Genomic DNA, 21,531 nt, shown 5'->3' with positions numbered 1-21,531 from the left:
TTACGTCATGTAACTATAATTGTGAGATAGTTTAATTGGCAAAAGTAGGATAACATAAATATAGTTAAAGAGAATAAAAACAATTCAGTGAACTATAGCTCAGTCAGTTAAAAGCTAAATTAGTCAAATTCACTAAAGTAATCCATAACACACAATGAATTATCTCAAAACCTTGAACAGATGGCAGGTGATGCAGCAAGTCATTCTAATTATCAAAAATTACTCCACAACACTGTACTGATTTGGTATTTTCTATAATAACTGGATGTTCTTTTAATCATTCCAGGCCTGGATTGTCCAGTCTTATCCAGAATGGTCAGATGTTTGACACTGACTCAATCAGAACACAAGTCATGTGTATGAAGGCCAGATTCATATGTTTTAAATTGTTCAGTGTCATGGTCATACTGAAAGATATACAGTTGAGGCAAAAATTATTAGCCCCCTCTATGAAATTAGACAATAGTCTTGGTTTCTCAATGAAAATGACCATTAACAACAAGTGTCTCTCATTGTGGAAACAAATACTATATAAATAACAATGTCCACTATGTTTAATTAGGATATTTTATTGATACACTGAGCTGAAACAAGAAAGAACTAAAATTAGCCCCCTGGCCATTAATATTCAATAGTGTACACTTTCTGAACCACAACTGACTCCAAGCTCTTTAAGTACCTGATTGTCAGCTGTGATTCTGCATTCTCAATGGTCACGTGACCGAAGTTACATGACAGCTTGGAGTAAAGTTCCTGTCAATATGTAGAGTTTCATGTCATTAAGTGTAATTGTGAAGCTGTATGATATTGGGGGTTAAATATATATATATATATATATGTGTGTGTGTGTGTTTTTTTTTACATGACATTAAAACCACGTATATAAAGAAGTGATCTTTTCCAAAAATAGAATGCATTTCACATGTTCTGACCTGAATAAATGTAAAGTTACAGAAGCCTGTAAAAAAGCAAATATAAACATATGTGCTTTTTAACTCTGTGAAAGAGAATAACTATTTCATCTATAGTTGAAAGATATTAAAGACACATGCATTTTTTGACATGCAGTAACAGATCCCTAACATTTAATATACTAATGACAGCAGTTCTAATAAAACAGTCTGTAGAAGAACTACAGCTCCAAATGCACACAGCCCAGAAGTTCCTGAAAAACAAATAAAATTGTTTTATTAGCTTCACCCATATATGTACATATGCAGGAACAAAATATGTAAATAATACATGCTGAATGAAACATTAAATCATATCATTGTGGTTTGGGAAAGTATGACTGGTGATAACAGATGACCACATGATCTCATCATTATCATATTCATCACTTCCCACCAGCTGTCAGAGACTTGTATGAGTGTACATATTCATGGGGTAAATTCATGGTGTGTGTTGGTGTCGCTCTCACCTCCTTTCAGGGGTACAGGAGAGGGTTTCTCTGTTGGGGCAGACTCAGTTCGGGTATAGGGCAACCCCAAAGCCTCTGCCAGAGCTGCCCTCTGGTCATCCTTAAGACTTGCCCGCTGAGTCTCTGTCACCATAGCAGCATTGTCTGGGCCCAGTGCTTTCAGCTGACTGGGTGAGAGTGCCTGTTCACATTTGAGAAATAAACATGAAGGTATGAATGCAACTTGGTACCAAGTATTGCAGCAAAAGAGCTGAAACGTGAAGATGGAGTGACTGAATCGAAGTAGAAAAGAATTGTTTCACTCACAGCCAGGCGTTGAGGAGGAATGAGTGGAATGGCAGATGAAGAGATAAATGGAAGTACAGAAGCATTCAAATTCTGAAGCTCGGTCGAATTCAGACTCGCTGGAAAGCCAGAGAGAATGGTTGAGGAGACTTCATAGAAAAAAATAATAGCATTACACCCCCACTCACTCTAAGAGATATCACTCTAAATGCCCATTTATGCATCATATATTATATGGAGTGTTTGCTAATGTCTTCATGACTTAAAGAAAGTGAGAGAAACAAGAAGCGACTTCTTTCTAGTTATCTGTGTGATGGAGATGAAGATTTGACTAACCACTCAGGACTTTAAGCTATTTGAAATGTCTCCCTAAATGGTCAAGTCCCCAACTCAGACACTGCAGGAACTCTTACACACCGATGATGTTGCCCATGGTGCTGACTTGTCCCTCATTCCAGGTCATAGGTTTCCCAAACACGCTGACTGCTAGCTGCTTAAATTGCTCTGTCATGTTTAGAGAGCAGATGGCACGGCCTATCGTTTCCACAGCTTCCCTGCATGCGCACACACAGATGGATAAAACAAATAACCACACACCCTCCAACTTCATGTGACCCAGACAAAAATGTGCAAAAAATGTGTTTATTTAAGTTGCAAGCTAATTTGTTAATGCAAAAAAAAAAAAAAATACTTTCAAACCTTTATCAGATATTGATTTACCTAAGCCATTCATTGCAGAATTTCCATTAAACACTGATATTAGATGTTATACAATAGTATTTTTCATCTGTAGCCTTTGCTTGTAGGAGATCATTTATTTTTTGGTACAGACTATACCCCGTTCTCTAGATATCAACAGTTTTTCACAAATCAAATGAAATTATTTTCACTTTCACTGGACTTTTACACTTTTAAATGTTCTTGAGCAAGTTAGATAAAAAAACCTTTCATTAGTTTCACTACAGGTTAAAATATTTGCACAGTACTGTATAATAGCAAGAAATTATTCTTTTCATGATGTAATTAAAACTATTTTAATTGTTCTCCTGAGATTTAAATTTACATAATTAATTTTTGCCATTTATCAGACGGCTTTATCCAGAGGGACAGTCCCCCTGGAGTCACTCAGGGTAAAATGTCTTGCTCAGGAACCAAGGGTAGTAAATGGGGTTTGAACCTGGGTCTTATGGTTCATAGCCAAGTGTGTTACTCACTAGGCTACAACAATCCACACATCCTCTGTGCCTCCTGCTAAATGTATAACATAAAATGATCAAGCCATGAAAAACAGTGAATCTTACTGACCTGAATGTGGCGGTGTTGAGCTGGCTGACCTCTGCCTGTTGGAGCCCACAGATGAACTGGCCCAATCCCACAATCTCCAGCTCTCCCAGTCCTGCCACGGACATACCAGTGTGCTGCACGAAGCCCTGCCACACGGCCCTCCTCTAATAGGAAGAGTTCACTGCTGTCGGTATGACTCATATTACTATTTTTTATTCAGAGAGTCTGGAACTCAGTGTACCTGTGTGTCGGACCATCTGCAGCTTGAGAGCATCTCCAGTGTGTCCAGTGATAAGATGTTCAGTTTTTGAAGCTCCTCGCTGGTAAAGCTCTGACACAAGCAGCCCAGCTCCACCACCTGTGTTTCATTCAGAGCCTCAATCGGGCCCAAAACCTAAAACATTCACAGCAAAGAATATTGTACAGGCCAATGGTTTGTGTATTTGAATGTGCATACATGTGGATAACTGTTCAGTTTGAAGAAATGTGTGTGTTTCGGACTGTGGACCTCAATAGATTTCCTCCTCAGTGCTATGAGCTGCTCTGTACTGTAGTCTCTGATTTCTCCAAGCCGAGCAGCTGACTCTTTGAAGGTCTCAGCAGACATGTTGGCAAGTTGGGTGGAGCTCCAGAAAATATTTCCTTCTCCCAGCTCTTCGATCACACTTGCAGTGGGCAGCAGTAGGGAGAGAACTAGAAAACAGCAGAATAAAATTTTCTCTCTCTATTCTCTCTGGATAATGCATCAAACAAATCCTGCATAGGCTAGATGTATTTCAATGTGAGTGCATGAATGAAATACACAGCCTCTTCTCTGCTTTGGCACCTAGATGGTGAAATGAACTTAAAAAAAATACCTAGATATCTGAATAGTATCTATTTTGGAAATATTCAATTAGGACAGTCAGTTGTAGTTTATATACAAAAAGTAATAATACAATGTCTGATTTCCTTTTTACTGTCAGTTTGGGGACGGAGGACCCAGGTGCAAGCATTTTTTTTGAAGTGAAGTGATTGTGAAAAACAGACAAAATGCATCCTCTGCTTTTAACCCATCACCCTTGGTGAGCAGTCATGACAGACACCCAGGGAGTGGGAACAGTGCTTTGCACCTTGGTGGTTTGGGGACTTGAACCGGCAACCTTCTGATTACAGGTCTACTTCCTTACCCGCTAGGCCACGACTGCCAGAAATCATGCAGTTGAGATTACCACATTTGGGGAATTCACAGGGGTCAGCACAGCTGGAGTGCAATGGCTGAGCCTCACCCTGGGTGAACCGCCTTCTTGATCACAGTATCTCCTCTGCCAGGTAAGTATTTATTTTATATCATTTACGGCATTTATCAGACGCCCTTATCCAGAGTGACTTACTATCAGTAGTTTCAGGGACAGTACTCCTGGAGCAACTTAGGGTTAAGTGTCTTGCTCAGGGACACAATGGTAGTAAGCGGGATTTGATCCTGGGCCTTCTGGTTCATAGGCGAGTGTGTTACCCACTTGGTTACTACCACCCTATTATTTAAATGATAATTTAAACAAAGAAAGCAGTCAAGGCCTCCGAAACAAAACGAAACAATCACAGGCTTCAGTCAACATCTTGGCAGAATGTGTGTGTGGTGGTGCAGGGCATGCAGGGCCAAACAGGACAGACAGGTGCAGGTCATTTCTGAGTATTAGGAGCTACATGATAAGACAGGTGAGGGTGTGACACTTTGTTATTTATATTTGCCATGCAGGAGGGTTTTTAAGCCTAGTGAACAGAGATTGATGTGTCACTGATAGAGACATTTGGGGCAGTGGTGGCCTAGCGGTTAAGGAAGCGGCCCTGTAATGAGAAGGTTGTCACTGAGGTGCCACTGAGCAAAGCACTGTCCCAACACACTGCTCCCTGGGCTCCCTGAGGACACATTTCATTGTGTGCACTGTGTGCTGTGCTGTGTTTCACAATGACAATCACTTTCATTTTATTACCAAGAATCACCGCGACTCCTTATGATACGGTAAAATACTGTTTTAAAACTACATAAGTAGATTTCTAGAAATACTTTTTACATGACTCCTCCTTGAACAGTCACCTTATCATGGTGGAGGAGTTTGAGAAACCTAATGATCCTAGGAGCTATGTTTTCTGGGGCACTTGTAGATCAATGGACCCTGGTAGGGTCTCTCATGACAAATTGGTCTTAGGTAAAGGGTGAGACAAAGAACGATTCAGAAGACCTTTTATGGAAGGAAAAACAAAGAGCCAGTCTACCTGGCCTGGAGGGTTGCCAGAGTCCCACCCTGGAGCCAGGCCAGGGGTTGGGGCCTGTGGGCGAGCGCCTGGTGGCCAGGTTTGACCTGGAGGGGCGTGATTGGGAGGAACAGCCCACCAGATCTGAACTCAAGAGGTGTTTTATTTATTGAAGCCGCAGTTTGGCAAGCAGTTTGGCCATAACAAAAACCATGTTCGAACATATGGATGCCCATCGGTACACTTGGTACCAGGGCAGCCTAGGTCGCAGGTCAATGATTGACTTTGTAGTCATATCATCTGACCTGCGACCATATGTTTTGGATAATCATGTGAAGAGAGGAGGGGAGCTGTCAACTGATCACCACCTGATGGTGAGTTGGATATGATGGCAGGGGAAGATGCCACACAGACTTGGCAGACCCAAACATATAGTGAGAGTAAGTCGTACCTGTTCCCGGTGAGGTTTGGTGAGGGTTGGGCTGCCCTTTGTCACCGGTTCTGTATGGTTCTATATGGACAGAATTTCTAGGTGCAGCCGTGGTGTGGAGGGTGTCGAGTTTGGTGGCAGGAGAATCTCATCTCTGCTTTTTGCAGAACTTCATCAGGCTCTGACCTTTAGCTCTTGTTGGGTAGGTTCACAGCCGCTGGGATGAGGATCAGCAACTCCAAATCTGAGACCATGGTTCTCGACCGGAAAAAGGTGGTTTGCCTACTCCGGGTTGGGAGAGGGGTCCTGCCTCAAGTGGAGGAGTTTAAGTATCTTGGAGCAGGAGATCGACTGGCAGATTGAGGCAGTATCTGCAGTGATGCGGATGCTGAACCGATCTGTCATGGTGAAGAGGGAGCTAAGCCAGAAAGCAAGGCTCTCAATTTACCGGTCAATATACGTCCCAATCCTCACCTATGGTCATGAGCTTTGGATAATGATCGAAAGAACGAGATCGAAGATACAAGCGGCCGAAATGAGTTTCCTCTGTAGGGTGGCCGGGCGCAACCTTAGAGATAGGGTGAGGAGCTCGGATATTCGGGAGGGACTCAGAGTAGAACCGCTGCTCCTCCACATCGAGAGGAGCCAGTTGAAGTGGTTCGGGCATCTGGTCAGAAGGCCCCCGGGTTGACCCAGGACACGCTGGAGAAATATCTCCAGTCTGGTCTGGGAACGCCTTGGGGTCCTGCTGGAGGAGCTGGTGGAGGTGGTTGGGGAGAGGGCTGTCTGGAATTCCCTACTTGAGATGCTACCCCCACGACTTGGACCCGGATAAGTGGAGGAAGATGACGATGACGACAACGTTTTACATGAGAAAAGTATCATGGAATGTAAGGCTATTAAAATAAGTGAAGATTCTTCCAATTCCTAGCACTTAGTGTATGCTGTGTCTGGCTGGATCTGGTTACCCTCTCTCCTTCTGCGACTAGTGTTTGTCTTGCTGATGCCACTGATGGCAAGTGTGAAAAGTTTCCAGCGTAGAGTGGAGAGGTCTGGTTGAGAGTTGAACTCTTCTGGGACAAAGACAGCCGATGATGATTGCAGGGTGTCTCTTAACTCTGACAGCGATGATTTTAACCAAGGCTGTGAAGGAGAGAGAGAAAAAGAGAGAACGTATGAAGGAAATGTGATACAACTGACCAAGTCATAGTTGGAGTCATTTTCTTATCATCTCCCTCCTCTATTCATCCATCTCTTGCCTACCTGATAAGGAAGTGATCTAAGGGTGGAGTTATCCAGCAGGAGGTAGGGTCTTAACAAATTCATCATTTCTTCAGACCAGTCAGACGGCTTCCTTTTGAGAAAAAAAAAAAGTATTAATATATATGCTATGTTCAGAGGTGGCATTAATTAAATACATCATGGACAGGATTTATTTTACTGTTACAAAATGTTCATTCATTGAACAATAAAAAAGCATTAAACAAAAGTTTGGTATAGTTCACTGGGGAAGCTATTTACAGTAGGCTATGAATCATCATTACTGTAAATGCATCATGTATTGTTTGCGTTGTTTGACCTGTGCTTCATTTACAACTGAATCACTGCCTTTTTATTAATATGTCAAAATTGATATTCATGCCTGTCCTCAGAATTTGAAAGGCCCAGATTAGGATTTGGATATCAGAAGATGCCGGTCACATTTTCTGAACATCATGTATGAATGTGTGTGTATGTCCATTGGCTTCTGTGTTTTGGCTTGTATGTGTTTTACCCAAAGGTTTTTGTCACTAGCTGGAATAATTCTGCCTGTTGGCTCCGTCTGAAACTGCAGGATGTGAGAGCCACCAGTGTGGAATTGAGGACCGGGGGCAACAGTAAGGACAGCTGAGATGGGCCAACCTCACAGAGCAGCTGCCCCAGAGACTGAAGTTCTTCAGCAGACACAGTGGAGAGGCTCTTACCCTATGAGACAGAAGTGATTTGGTTGGTTTTACACTATTTTTTATCATTATTGTTCTTTTTTCTGTATAATGCTGCTCAACTTTTACTTGGCACAGATAAAAAAAGCAGATGTTATAAAAATGTGGTAGTCATGACCACATTTTTGGTCATGTTGAAAACATATCAACAGTTCATCTGATTTTGGCAGCCAATAGGGTTGGGCCGGTTCGAATCCCGATCTGCCAAGGTGCCACTGAGCAAAGCACTGTTCCCACACACTGCTCCCCAGGCGCCAGTCATGGCTGCCCTCTGCTCACCAAGGGTGATTGGTTAAAAGGAGAGGACACATTCCGTTGTGTGCACCCTGTGCTGGTCTGATAAATGATAACATGACATTGAATTTTCACAAGTAATGACACTTTACAGCAATTCCTTTTTTCTCTAAAGTTTATGAGTAATTCTAGCCCTAGTCTGTTGTCAGTCTTGGTCTCAATCTTGGTAACCTCCAGTCTTGTCAATGTCTTGGTCTCAGTTTCAGAAGACTTGACACTCTTGTTTATGTAAATGTGTGCCTGAATAATTAGTTTTCATCAGGGGCAGATAATAACTCTATAATGGTGAAGGACCCAAGCTTCCTTTTGTTAAACGAGAGTATAGATAAGCGCTTGTGTATATTACCAAACAGGCTAGTGCCCGACTGGTGAGTGCAGCCCGAGACGGAGAACTCTGAGGTAGACAGGAGAGGTTTGCATGATGCATCTTTTCCAGAAAGGCGCCACACACTGCATCTGGCAGACCTGTGATCTGTTCCACCCTAGACGTGTGATGTACATGGAGAAGGTTGAAGAGGTTTAAACATGCGTAAATGATGTGGCCGTGGCTGCACTGTGGGACTCACGGCAGGTGTATGAGCAACTGAGTTGGAATTTTCTGCAGCTCAGCCAGACTGACGTTGCTGAAATATTTCACCCTTTGCTGCTCCAAGCTGGCAGTGAGCTTATGCGCTACACAGGCCACCTGACAGCAGATGAGGAAGAGAGAGAACATTTTAGTTTTTGTATTGTGTGTTTAGATTTAGTTTGTGTGGCCTCACCTGTGACTTTGAAAGCCAATCAGGGGACTGCAGCAGTGCTTGTGCTGATTCAATGGTGTAATTCTGGCTGATGCGGTCAATCATCTCACAGGTAAGGCCCTGCATTGCTGGACCCAACTTCCTATTTTATTTAAATGCAACAAATTATGCATTCATTATTAGGTGATATGTAAAACTAACAGTGTACTTCTGAATGGGGATTAAACGCAGAGAAACTTAGTAATAGAGTAATATAGATTTAAATGTAGTTTTAATATACACCAAAAGGTAAATGGAAGTAGAGATACATAAATCTTTATGTATCTCTCAAAATTCTTGTTGCTAAAAATAATTACAAAACAACAAAAGTGTTAGGTATGCTCCTCAGATAGAGTCATAGCTAGCTGTCAGTTCTTAATATCTATTTATTAAGCTACACTTGATATTACTGAAAAAAGTGAAAAATGCCAATGTAGCCTATATCCCACCATCTTCTAAATCCTTTTATTATTCGACTCCAGTGACAGTACATAGTGCAGGCGCTGTCACTTACCGTACATCATTCAGATTTATTGTCTTGCCAAGTATTTTCCTCAGGAGGTAGGCAGACTTTTAAGGAACAACAAAAGTGATGACAGTGAGGATTTTTCTACCTCATGCAAATGAACTATGGGTCACAGTATTCAGGCAATATTACTATAATACAAATTCCTAATCATTTTATAAATTGCAAAATGCAATCTAAATTGTCTGGCTGAGCATTTGCATGAATGTATGTTAGTATTGATATTCTGGCTACAGAATATTGTTTTTGTACCAAACACAGTCTCAACACTGAAATGTCAGCATGTTCAAGTGAGTTTCGATTTCATTTCCTTGTAATATTTACATTTATGGTATTTATCTGATGCCATTATCCAGAGTGACTTACATTTACAGAGTCAGTCCCTCTCTAAACACTCAGGGTTAATTAAGAGTCTTGCCCAGGTAAACAATGGTAGTAAGTGGGGTTTGAACCTGAGGCTTTCTGGTTCATAGGTGAGTTTCTAAGCTACTAGGACACTACCACCAACATTCATTCCATTGTCGTAATTGAATGTTTATTTCTTCTTTGTAAATCTGTCCATTGACACAGAATTGAGAAGAGAACATAAGAATAAAGTCATGTACTTCCTACTGCGAAAATCCTATTTGCAGAGTGAACGAGTGAATTGGTATAAGGGTAATTTCACAATTTGTTGCGTGACAAATCTTTTATTATCAGTGGCAAATCAACTTATGTTATTTTCCCAGAAAACATTAACTAACAATTATTGTACTAATGCAAGAGAAAATTTCTATGACTCCTAGTTACAATTTATTTACCTGAGGACGTGTCCAGTTTCTGTCCCCTAGCTGGTCCACTGAAGTAAGGTTGGCTTTCTCCAGGGTGCCCAGTGACAGAGTGGACAGAAGTGGACTGGGGATGGTTCTTAGAATCTCTGACAAACTTTCATTTCTTTGCATCTAAACAGACAAATAATCATAGATATAGTATTTAGAATAATTTCATTAATTCACATCTGTATCCTGACTCTAAATTCAGATTTAGATTTTTATCTTTACAGTGGGTACAGAAAGTATTCAGACCCCCTTTTTATATTGGAGCCATTTGCTAAAATTTGAGTCCAGCTGTGTTTAATTATTGGACTTGATTAGGAAAGCCACACCCCTGTCTATATAAGACTTTACAGCTCACAATGCATGTCAGTGCAAATGAGAATCATGATGTCAAAGGAACTGCCTGAAGAGCTCAGAGACAGAATTGTGGCAAGGCACGGATCTGGCAAAGGTTACAAAAAGAATTCTGCTGCACGTAAGGCTCATAAGAGCACAGTGGCCTCCATCATCCATAAATGAAAGACGTTTGGGACGACCAGAGCCCTACCTAGACCTGGCCAAACTGAGCTGTCGGGGGAGAAGAGCCTTGGTGAGAGAGGTAAAGAAAAACCCAAAGTTCACTGTGGCTGAGCTCCAGAGATACAGTCGGGAGATGGGAGAAAGTTGTATAAAGTGAACCATCACTGCAGCCCTCCACCAGTTGGGGCTTTATGGCAGAGTGGCCTGACGGAAACCTCTCCTCAGTGCAAGGCACATGAAAGCCCACATGGAGTTTGCTAAAAACACCTGAAGGACTCTAAGATGGTGAGAAATAAAATTCTCTGGTGTGATGACCAACTTTTTGCCCTTAATTCTAAGTAGTATGTGTAGAGAAAAGCAGGCACTGCTCATTACCTGTGTAATACAGTATAACTGGTGGTGGCAGCATCATGCTGGGTGTTTTGCAACTGCAGGGACAGGACGACTGGTTACAATAGGGGAAAAATTAACGTGGCCAAGTAAGGGATATCCTGGACATAAACCTTCTCCAGAGTGTTCAGGACCTCAGACTTGGCCAAAGGTTTGCCTTCCAACAAGACAATGACCCTGGCTTGACAACTCTGTGACTGTTCTTAAATGGCTCAGCCAGCCAGAGCCCTGACTTAAACCCAATTGAGCATCTGGAGAGACCTAAAAATGGCTGTCCATCAACGTTTACCATCCAACCTGCCAGAAGGTGGCAGGATCTGCAAGGAGGAATGGTAGAGGATCCTCAAGTCCAGGTGTGGAAAAACGTGTTGCATTAGAAAAGGGTGCTTATACTAAATATTGTGCAAAGGGTCTGAATACTAATTTAATATTTCAGTTTTTCTTTGTTAATAAATCTGCAAAAATGTCAAGTATTCTGTGTTTTTCTGTCAATATGGGTGTGTACATTAATGAGGTAAAAAGTAACATAAATGATTTTAGCAAATGGCTGCAATATAACGGAGTGAAAATTTTAGGGAGGCCTAATACTTTCTGTCCCCACTATAATTAATACTGATTCTGCCAGACTTCAGACAACCCCTGACAGAATCTTATCATTCCAACAACCTCCCTCTTTCCCTCTTCTAGGTAAGATTTCCCTCGTACCCCTTTTAGCAGAGCTTGCTTCTGCAGATTGGACAGAGTCCTGCTCATCATCTCCAGTCCTTTATTTCCCAGCAGTTCTTGTGCTTTGACCTTCTGAAGTACAGAGCTGGCTACACCTCTCACCATTGTGCCCAGAGAAAGCAGCTGTTCAGCAGATACGTCCTACAAAAAATGAGAAGGAAATTGAGAGATCAGTAGAAGATTCATCTGAATATATTTGCATTGTGGCATTTCAATCTTGTCACATTGTAGTCTTTGTGGCTGGTTGTAACTGCTATTCTTATCTTCCATGGTAATGTTTTTGGTGTCATGTAAATTGGTGTGGTTTCTAATAACAGATTTAATGTAATTTTAGATTAGCTCTATGCCCTTGACCTTACAATCTTGTATATGGCAGTAAAGTTCAACAATGATTTATGCATTGAAAAGGAGAGTGTATATTTTTATAATTTATTTTATTTATTCTTTCTTCAGAAATGGTTAATCTGGATGTGGACGTCAGAATGTCTCATGGGTAAACCAAACTATCTTCTCACTTTGGAGTCCTTCAGGAGGGCCTTGACAAGGGTGCTGGCCTGTGCTGGTTTCCACTGGTTCTTGCTGAGGCTGGGAAGGATTTCCTGGAGAGCCTCAGGGGTGAAGCGCTCCAGTTTGGAGGGTGGCAGCAGAGACACCGATGAGCCCAGGGTCTTCAGCAGCTCGTGGCCAGGAGACGACTCAGAGGAGGAGAGGACCGTCTTCACCAGCTGCTGCTTCAGCTGCAGGATGAAAAAGAATGCATTTTCATGCTTGTATTTGAGTCTGTGAGTGACTGTGTGTGTGTGTGTGTGGGGGGGGGTGTGTGGGGTGTTTGCATGTGTACCTTACTGCTGGCTGAGTTTTTACAGTCTTCGAGCTGAGAGAGAAGACGAGCACTAAGATTCACACTCATAGTCGACGCATCACCATCAAAGAAGCAGGCCAATGATCCCAGGCTGTGCAGAACAGAGTCATGTGAAATTGAAGTGATTGTCACAACAAAATGTGTCCCCTGCTTTTAACCCATCACCCTTGGTGAGCAGTGGGCTGCCATGAAAGGCACCCGGAGACATTTAACCACTAGGCCATTCACTTATATTTAAAATGTCAGACTTGAAGGGCTGATATTCATATTAGCCATGTACTATACTATTATTCAGACTTAAACCTGAGACAAAAAGAAATCATGGAGTCTAGTCATTCATGTTGTGACATACATTTTGAAAACCACATGGGAGGTCAAGAGAGGGTTGACACTGTCAATACACAGGTACAAACACACACACACACACACACACAAACGTCCCACCGATCACTGTTTTGCAGGAAGTCCTGGCTGTTACGAGAGCAGCTTTGTAGTCTCTGGAGGAGAGGCTTGCCCAGAGAAGGGTTGATTGTTCCCACTCCTTGAAATGAAGAAGCAAACTGAGGACTCTGGAAGAACTTACACAACTGAGAAGACATAAAAACAAAGGGAAGGAGAATGATGTGATGAATCATGGGAGGTTTTTAAGGATTAAATCAGTGGATCCCTCCCTGCCTGTGTCCAAGGCAAGCCAGGACCCTTACTCGACTGTTATGCTGTGCATTTAAATAAATATTCACACAGTCAGTGTTGGCTGACAGCTCAGTACAGCCATGACAGATTTTTAAAACCATGACCACGAGTGCAAGACTAAGCGGGAATGGAAATCTGTAGGTTTAAAAGGATAAAGGAAAGGATAGAGGTACTATAGACCGGAAGTACATGTTTGATGACTAATCATTTACTGCGTGAGCTCAATCTGACTATGAGCCGAACTAAATGAATTGGACATTTTGACAATATTCTAAAATGTTTCTGTAATGGGGAGTAGGTGTTATTAGAAGGTATTTATATTTACAGTTGAGGCCAAAATTATTAGCCCCCCCCAGGAATTATGGAATATTTCCCAAACTTCTTCCCAGTGTTTGAAGCATTGAAGAAACTTCATTTAAGTTTGCTTTGTATCAAATATAGTAAAAAAAATGGGGTTGTCAAGAATATTAGCCCCATGTGAATGTTTTCTTTCAAAAAACACCTTCAGTAATTAATCAATCAGCTTGGCACATGAGGTGGCATCTAAGGAAGCGGCCCGTAATATTGCCGGTTCGAATCCTGATCCGCCAAGTTGCCACTGAGGTGCCACTGAGCAAACCTCCGTCTCCACACACTGCTCCCCGGGCACCTGTCATGGCTGCCCACTGCTCACTAAGGGTGATGGGATAAGTGCACGTGTTCTGTGTTGCAGTGTATCACAATCACTTTCACTTTATCTACCTAGATGATTGTTGCTGACCTGGTCTCTTCTGGAGTCAATGTTTAAGGGAATACAGCTGTGAGGTCTATTAATTGTGGTGGACTTTAGTGCCATTGTCCCAGAAGAAACTCTTCACTCAAAGAGTGGCACATCATAACCCAACTGAGTTTTGCTTGTTAACATTTAAAAGTAAAAATGAGTTTTGGAAGTCTGTGCTTTGGTCTGATGAGACTTAACTGGAATTGTTTGGGCACATGGATGTTGCTTCTGTTTGGTGAAGAAAGGGAGAGGCTTTTAATCCTAGCAACACATTTCCCACAGTTAAACATGGTGGTAGCAGCACCATGCTGGGGGCAGTTTTCCTTGACTGCTAGGCAACCACTGCCCCAACTTAAAAAAAAAAAAAAGTTAAAAAACGATGTTGACATTTTAAGGGAGAATATGCAAAAATATGCTGGTAGCCATGACAAATTTAGTTGAATATGAAGTGTCTTGAATTTGCAAGAGTGAACCATAATGGAATGATATCTGTTCACTTGTTGTCAGTTCGTTATGAAATCAATCAGGTAAATTTAGACATAAATCAACTGGTTTGAGATTTTGGTTGATTAAGTTGTAACATTCTGATTCATTTTGGTTAATTCAAACAAATAATTAATGAATTATAAATTAAATTATAATAATTGATCATATGATTGTCATCATGAGAGATCCTGCTCAATTATTTTAGAGGATGGTGTATTTTACCTCATCAGAAGGGATTGTCTGGATGTCTTCTGCAGGCAAACGTGTCACAAAAGGTCCCATCATCCTCATCACATCAGACTTCAACCATGGAATTTTGGCAACACAGCGCTGTAATGTGGAGTCTGTTAGAGGGAATACATGAGACGGGTCAGATACACCAGGAAGTGAGGTCGTGTATTTAGCTACTCATACTAGTATTTGATGGACCATTGAAACCACAGATATACTAGGACAAAATCACAAGCTAATAAAGGTTTAGTTAGAATCAGAATCAGAAAAAAAAGATTAATCCTGGAGGAAATCATAATATGAAAAGAAGTAATAATATTGCACATAAGATATTATTGTAATTAGATGATTTAAAGCAATATGGAGGACAGCATACAATATTGCACATTTGCTGTACAATATTGCAATATTTGGTACATGGTGAGAGCATTGCATATGATTGCACATCGGCTGTTGCACATCCCAACAAAGATATACATAGTCTTCCACACACAATAGTTTAAATCCTTAAAAGCACCTTAAACTGGTCATTCTGTGGCTAAATGTACTTCTCAGATCATTCACCACCCTGTGGAGTAGGTGGTCTACATTGTCCAATGATAGATTGAAGTGAAAGTGATGTGATTGTCATTGTGATACACATCACAGCACATGGTGCACACAGCAAAATGTGTTGAGGGGCATTCATTCATTCATTCATTCTTTCTTTCTTAGTTTTTTAATAGATATACCAATTAGTTTGAATTGCAGCACTTATTGCTGTAAATAAATAAAGTACTATGAAACTGACCTGTGCTCAAATTCTGTGTGCTGTTGAGATTAAGTAATCTGGGGCCTTTGGTTGATACAGAATTTACCATGCCAGGGTTCTGTGGCTCCATATTCATCAATGCTGGTGGTGCAGTGATCCCTGGTGTTGATGGCACAGGACTATTTTGGTTGCAGTTGAAATTATTCTCCATGACTCTCTCCTTTACCCAGTTTCCAATCTGAACCTTTTGATCTTCAGACAAGGAGCCAAAGATGTCACTGAACAGCTTCATCCTGAAGGAGAGGTTGATAGAGGAAATGTTGCAATTGTACAGATCCAGAAGCAGACAGACTTTTTATTTCTTTACTGGTCATAATTTTATGACTCACTCACATCTCAGCCACATGGGTGTGTGGTAGACGAGAAGGAAGAGTAATATTTGAGGGGAACATGTTCTTGAGGAATGGTTTTGCTGCCCACAGCAGCTTCCCCAGGTCTTCTGGGTCTAGGTTTATCGGATTGCGCATCGCAGTCATCCAAGCAAGGGGACCAATGAAAGCCCGCATGAAACAACGAGGGTTATCCTGTGACACGAAGGAAATAATGCCAAGATTTTGTTTTGTAAATTAAGGCTTTGGTAATAAAAAATTTAAATGAAATCACATCTACATCAACAGCTTTCAGTTGTAGTGGGCTAATGACATACAGTACAGGCCCAAAGTTTGGACACACCTTTTCATTCAATGTGTTTTCTTTATTTTCATGACCATTTACATTGGTAGATTCTCACCGAAGGCATCAAAACTATGAATTAACTCATGTGGAGTTATGTACTTAACAAAAAGTGGAGACCTGGCCTCCACTGGTTTGGGGTGAGCTGGACCGCAGAGTGAAGGCAAAGGGGCCAACAAGTGCAAAACCCCTCTGGGAACTCATTCAAGACTGTTGGAAAACCATTTCAGGTGATGACCTCTTGAAGCTCATCGAGAGAATGCCAAGAGTGTGCAAAGCAGTAATCAGATCAAAGGGTGGAGATTTTGAAGAAACTAGAATATAAAACATTTTTTCAGTTATTTCACCTTTTTGGGTTAAGTACATAACTCCACACATGTTCATTCATAGTTTTGATGCATTCAGTGAGAATCTACCAATGTAAATGGTCATGAAAATAAAGAAAACACATTGAATGAGAAGGTGTGTCCAAACTTTTGGCCTGTACTGTACATCAACGCCACGATTTCTTCATTCAAGATCTGCGCACTCTAATATTTCCAGGTCAGCAAACACATTGCATGACATTCTGCATTAATAAACAGTAGAATAAATAATAATAGAAGCCTTCAGTTGTAGTTGAACATTTCACATTTCCCTAAATCCCTCTGAAATTGAAAAATAAAAGTTAAAACTAAAGAGCTAAACTAAAGTGCATCACTAACCGTGGAGATCATCATGGTCCCAATAAGGTGTGGCATACTGGTGCAGTTCCACAGCTTCTCTGTCCCATTCTACATGCATCATACATACACAAAGGATTTCCAAAGAAGACAGACAGTTTCTATTTGCAGTTGTTGGTTCCATAATGGTATTGTTTTTTTGTTTTTTTTAATGGGCAGTGGTGGCCTAGCAGGTAAGGAGGCAGATCCGTAATTAGAAGGTTGTGGGTTTGAATCCTGATCCGCAAGTTGCCACTGAGCAAAGCACCGCTCCCCTGGTGCCTGTCATGGCTGCCCAATACTCACTAAGGGTGATGGGTTAAATGCAGAGGACACTTTTTGTTGTGTGCACAACACTGTGCTGCAGTGTTTCACAATGACAATCACTTCACTTCAAAAGTAATGAGAATTAGAATTATCATTACCATGATCGCTTTTGCCAACCCTTTATGTTACTAAAATATACACAGAAATGAGAAACAGAGATTACAGTTAACTGAATCAGTTAATGTGTGCGTGTTAGTAGAATTACCCATTCTGCTTCCTGGTTGTAGACTGAGATATTTGGCTGCTGTGCAGTGCGAGGAATTGCTGCAGGAGACGGAAGTGACGAAAGCAAACCAGGGAACATAAAGATGGGGTTTGGCGGGATTCCTTCCACCACAAGCACAGGTCTGAAAATGACAAACAGATCAGAAACACTGACTATAAAGGGAAGTACCTATTGAAAATGTGAGGATGATGTAATGCAGGAAAGTGGAGGAAAATTAGGAGTTCACTACCGATTTAAGGTGAAGTTGATCATTGTGGGTTTCTGGTATCCTGCACCAAACAGATCAGACAGAATCAGGCTCTGATCAAGTCAAATCACTTTATTGCCTCATCACTTGTCACTAGTACACTGTTCCACAGAAGCATTAAAAAGACATAAAATAAAATTCAATAATGGCATAGTGTACAAAATGGAATTGGGTTTTCTTACCCATGTTGAAGCACTCCAGCATCTGTTAGACGATAATGATTCAGTCACAGTTTGTCCATAATTGACACAAAACATTATTGATAATTATTTTTTGTACTTTACAGATTAACAGTGACCAAGTATTAAACAAGTCTTAAAACCTACAAATTACACATTACTTGCTGTGAATAATTTAGTAAAAACCGAGTGAAGTGAACCGAGAGGAGTCATTTCCTCTTTTCTTTTTACAAAAAAATTAACTCATATAGACATTACTGGATATTTAAGTTGAAGCTTTTTGTTGCTGTGGGAGGAATAGTAGGTTGTCTAACTCTTCCAAAAAATATGTTGAATCATCCGGTCAGAAGTATTATTAATGAAATACCAGTGAAGCATTAATAATTCCTAATTTTTTCTTCTTTGCTTCTTGTGAAATACTCAAAATTACTGTCAGTACTAAGATTGAATCTAGACAACACCCAGGCCAGTCTAATTGGGAGAGGATGTGGTTATATGCTTGATTGACTGAGATGCCATCAGCATCTCCCTGGTGGTCTAATGACTTAACACAATAATAAGTCCCCAAATTAGCCTGATGGGGCATAAATAAAGTTCACCAACACATACAGTACAGGCAAAAGTTTGAACATACCTGTGTTTTCTTTCTTTTCATGGCCATTATGAAGTATGAATGAACAGATGTGGAGTTATGTACTTAACAAAAAATAACTGAAAACACGAAGAGTTTGAACTGAAACATTAGAGTTTCTTCAAAATCTCCACCCTTTGCTCTGATTACTGCTTTGCACACTCTTGGCATTCTCTTGATGAGCTTCAAGAGGTCGTCACCTGAAATGGTTTTCCAATAGTCTTGAAGGAGTTCCCAGAGGTATTTAGCACTTGTTGGCCCCTTTACCTTCACTCTGCGGTCCAACTCACCCCAAACCATCTCGATTGGGTTCAGGTCCAGTGACTGTGGAGGTCAGGTCAAGTACATAACTCCACAAGTTCATTCATAGTTTTGATGCCTTCAGTGAGAACGTACCAATGTTCATGAAAATAAAGAAAACACATTGAATGAGAAGGTGTGTCCAAACTTTTGGCCTCTACTGCATGTGACACCTGCAGATGTACTACAATTTCAATTCAAATGTTACAGAACTGTGTACAGGTCATTGCATGCATTGGGGACATCACCAGTTTTTTTGCAATTTCTGCAAATCCTGCTGGGACAGGGGGAAAGCCCATTGCCGAGTGGTTGCTGTCCATCATCATACCCACTGCAGTTTTCTGTGGCAGAACTGTGAACATATTAATATGAGGGGCCATTTAGGAAATATTTCAGACTTTTGTTACACAAACACATGTGAAAAACACACACATTCACATATGAAACTGACAAGCATGCATTTATACTACTGAAAACTCGCACACACACATATGAAACAAACACTCACACAGATACAGGTGAAAAACATGCACACACACATATGAAACGCTCACACAAATACAAGTGAAAGCATGCACACACACATATAAAATGCTCACACGGATTCATGTGAAAACCACACACACACACACACATATGAAATGCTCACACAGATACATGTGAAAACCACACACACACATATGAAATGCTCACACAGATACAGGTAAAAAGGTCTCTTATGGGCCTTTAACTGTGTTAAAGGCCCATAAAAAGTAAAGTGAATGTCATTGTGATACACATCAGCACAGCACACGGTGCACACAGTGAAATGTGTCCTCTAAATTTGCTCACTTGGTGAGCAGTGGACAGCTATAACAGGCGCCCAGAGAGCAGTGTGTGGGGATGGTGCTTTGCTCAGTGGCACCTTGACGTGGCAACCTTCTGATTACCTGGCCACTTCCTTAACAGCTAGGCCACCACTGCTCCATGAGAAAAAAATGAAAAAGATTTGAATATTCATAGGAGGCGCGCTGTGGCTGGTAGTGCGTTGGCGCTCGGGAGACAGAGAATCTTCCGTAAGGAAGGGAGAGCGGCGTCGCGACCCGGTTTGGACTGCGCACGCGCAAAATACAATTACCGCTTTTTAAATCGGGTCGCCAAAATAGAATCCATAGAACCGACTTCCGGATATAGTGAAATGCCTTCCGGATATAGTGAAAATTTTAATTTTTGTTTATTACATAAGAGTCCATCACATGTAACTGTGTGAGCATTTCATAAGTGAATGTACGTGCTTTCACCTGTATCTGTGTGAGTGTTTCATATGTGTGTGTGCGAGTTTTCAGTAGTATAAATGCATGCTTGTCAGTTTCATATGTGAATGTGTGTGTGTTTCACATGTGTTTGTGTAACAAAAGTCTGAAATATTTCCTAAACGGCCCCTCATACATTAAAACCAAATGCAAAATCTGTAGAAGTGTAATAACAAAATTAATGTATAATAACATTTTACAGTTGAACAGTTCAAATATGAAGCTATTCTCAAATTCTCAGAACTCCATAACACACGGTACTGAGATGTATTTAACTTTTTCAGAAAACACATTTAATATGCACAGAGAACTGCAGATCTATTTCAGAAGTTCAAACCTCAAATTACTGCTTACCAGTGAGGCAGCAAACCAGGCAGAGAAAGATCAGACTTCCGTCCCCCAACAGATTCATGGCACCAACACTCCTCATTGTCTGGCCTACAGAAGCCAGTTTAAAAGTATATAACATATATAACATTTATAATATATACATTTTAATTTAAACTAGATTATCTGTAACTGACTATTTCTTTCATTCGAACATGAGAGAGCTGCACCTAAAGAGTATGTAGCATCCGATATACATTTCATGGTCAAATTAAATCACAAAATGTTCTTTTATAAAGGATGCCTAGATCTCTCCTGCTCTCTCATGTGTATGTTTTAAAGTAAAACCCAGACATTTGTTTGTTGAGTGCACGAGGATTTCCACAGTCGCCTTGGATTTCATCACCATGTGATCTGGAGCTCAGAGAGACTCATCTCTCATTCTGAGCCTCAGAGCTTAAGCTGCCTGGTTACCTTCCACTTGGAAGGGTCCCTATGGAATGCAGGATAAGAAATAAACATGTGTATATGAACTCTTCATATCTCTCATTCTGTGACTCAGCCCAATGCTCAGAATAAAATCACTGCCATTTCACACACATTCAGTTAATTTTCCATCACTCTAGCATGCATTCAGTCACTTTCAATTGATTTATATTGATTTCTTAATTTAAATTAAGTTCTGATTTTACAGCACATTTACAGAGTTAACATAGTCCTATAGACAAAAGTAAATTCAGCGGTCCGTTTTAAAATCATACGGAAAATTTGATAAGAAAACTAATATTCAACTAATATAACTAGAAATAATTTAACTCACCAGAATATGCAGTTCCACAAACAGAATGCAGCTCAACCCGTCCCTGGACCACGTCAGTGCAGACTGAACAGAGTTCTCCCTCTCCACCAGGGATCTGGGAGGTTACCTTTGTTCAGCTGCAGGTGTATATGATCAATGTGGGCACGCATGCTCTGTGTACAACTTGCAGATTCATCTCATTAATAATAAATATATGTTGATAGGCTGGTTCACCTTCAGCCAGTACGCTATACCTAGGTTTTTATAATGCAAACACCAGACACACAGAGAAGTATATATTT

General features: G+C 40.9%; 1 protein-coding gene and 1 pseudogene across 2 annotated transcripts; both read right to left on the bottom strand.

Moving 5' to 3' along the window:
• Positions 1–553: 553 nt before the first annotated feature.
• otoa (otoancorin) lies at positions 554–21,339 on the bottom strand. Of its 2 annotated transcripts, XM_028975682.1 has the most exons (30): positions 21,251–21,336; positions 20,785–20,923; positions 20,458–20,541; positions 19,060–19,163; positions 17,884–17,905; positions 17,684–17,723; positions 17,434–17,575; positions 16,905–16,973; positions 15,862–16,052; positions 15,508–15,761; positions 14,709–14,830; positions 12,992–13,134; positions 12,527–12,638; positions 12,201–12,422; positions 11,665–11,826; positions 10,036–10,176; positions 9,224–9,279; positions 8,692–8,812; positions 8,497–8,615; positions 8,277–8,412; positions 7,429–7,619; positions 6,918–7,008; positions 6,623–6,797; positions 3,498–3,682; positions 3,231–3,383; positions 3,011–3,153; positions 2,123–2,259; positions 1,727–1,824; positions 1,421–1,601; positions 554–1,165 (listed from the first exon to the last, which is right to left on the bottom strand). In XM_028975682.1, exons 2-30 carry the CDS (start codon positions 20,837–20,839, stop codon positions 1,086–1,088), a joined length of 3,729 nt encoding a protein of 1,242 aa, XP_028831515.1. In that variant the 5' UTR covers positions 20,840–20,923; positions 21,251–21,336; the 3' UTR covers positions 554–1,085. The 2 variants fall into 2 exon arrangements, with proteins under 2 accessions (XP_028831515.1, XP_028831516.1); XM_028975683.1 differs by lacking the exon at positions 20,785–20,923 and having other exon boundaries at positions 21,251–21,339.
• On the bottom strand, positions 4,161–4,308 carry LOC114789398 (uncharacterized; annotated as a pseudogene).
• Positions 21,340–21,531: the final 192 nt, after the last annotated feature.

This window comes from Denticeps clupeoides, chromosome 4 (assembly GCF_900700375.1).
Source record: "Denticeps clupeoides chromosome 4, fDenClu1.1, whole genome shotgun sequence".
Lineage (NCBI taxonomy): Eukaryota > Metazoa > Chordata > Actinopteri > Clupeiformes > Denticipitidae > Denticeps > Denticeps clupeoides.
The sequence above is the reverse complement of the archived record's forward strand: the minus strand, read 5'-3'. Positions and strand labels throughout refer to the sequence as shown.

Coding starts and splice junctions, on each gene's coding strand:
- otoa (XM_028975682.1), bottom strand. CDS start 20,839: ATGGTGATGAAATCCAAGGCGACTGTGGAAATCCTCGTGCACTCAACA. Junction 16,053..16,904: donor GGACCATGATGATCTCCACG/GTTAGTGATGCA, acceptor TTCGTGTCACAG/GATAACCCTCGTTGTTTCAT. Junction 8,813..9,223: donor ATAAATCTGAATGATGTACG/GTAAGTGACAGC, acceptor TAAATAAAATAG/GAAGTTGGGTCCAGCAATGC.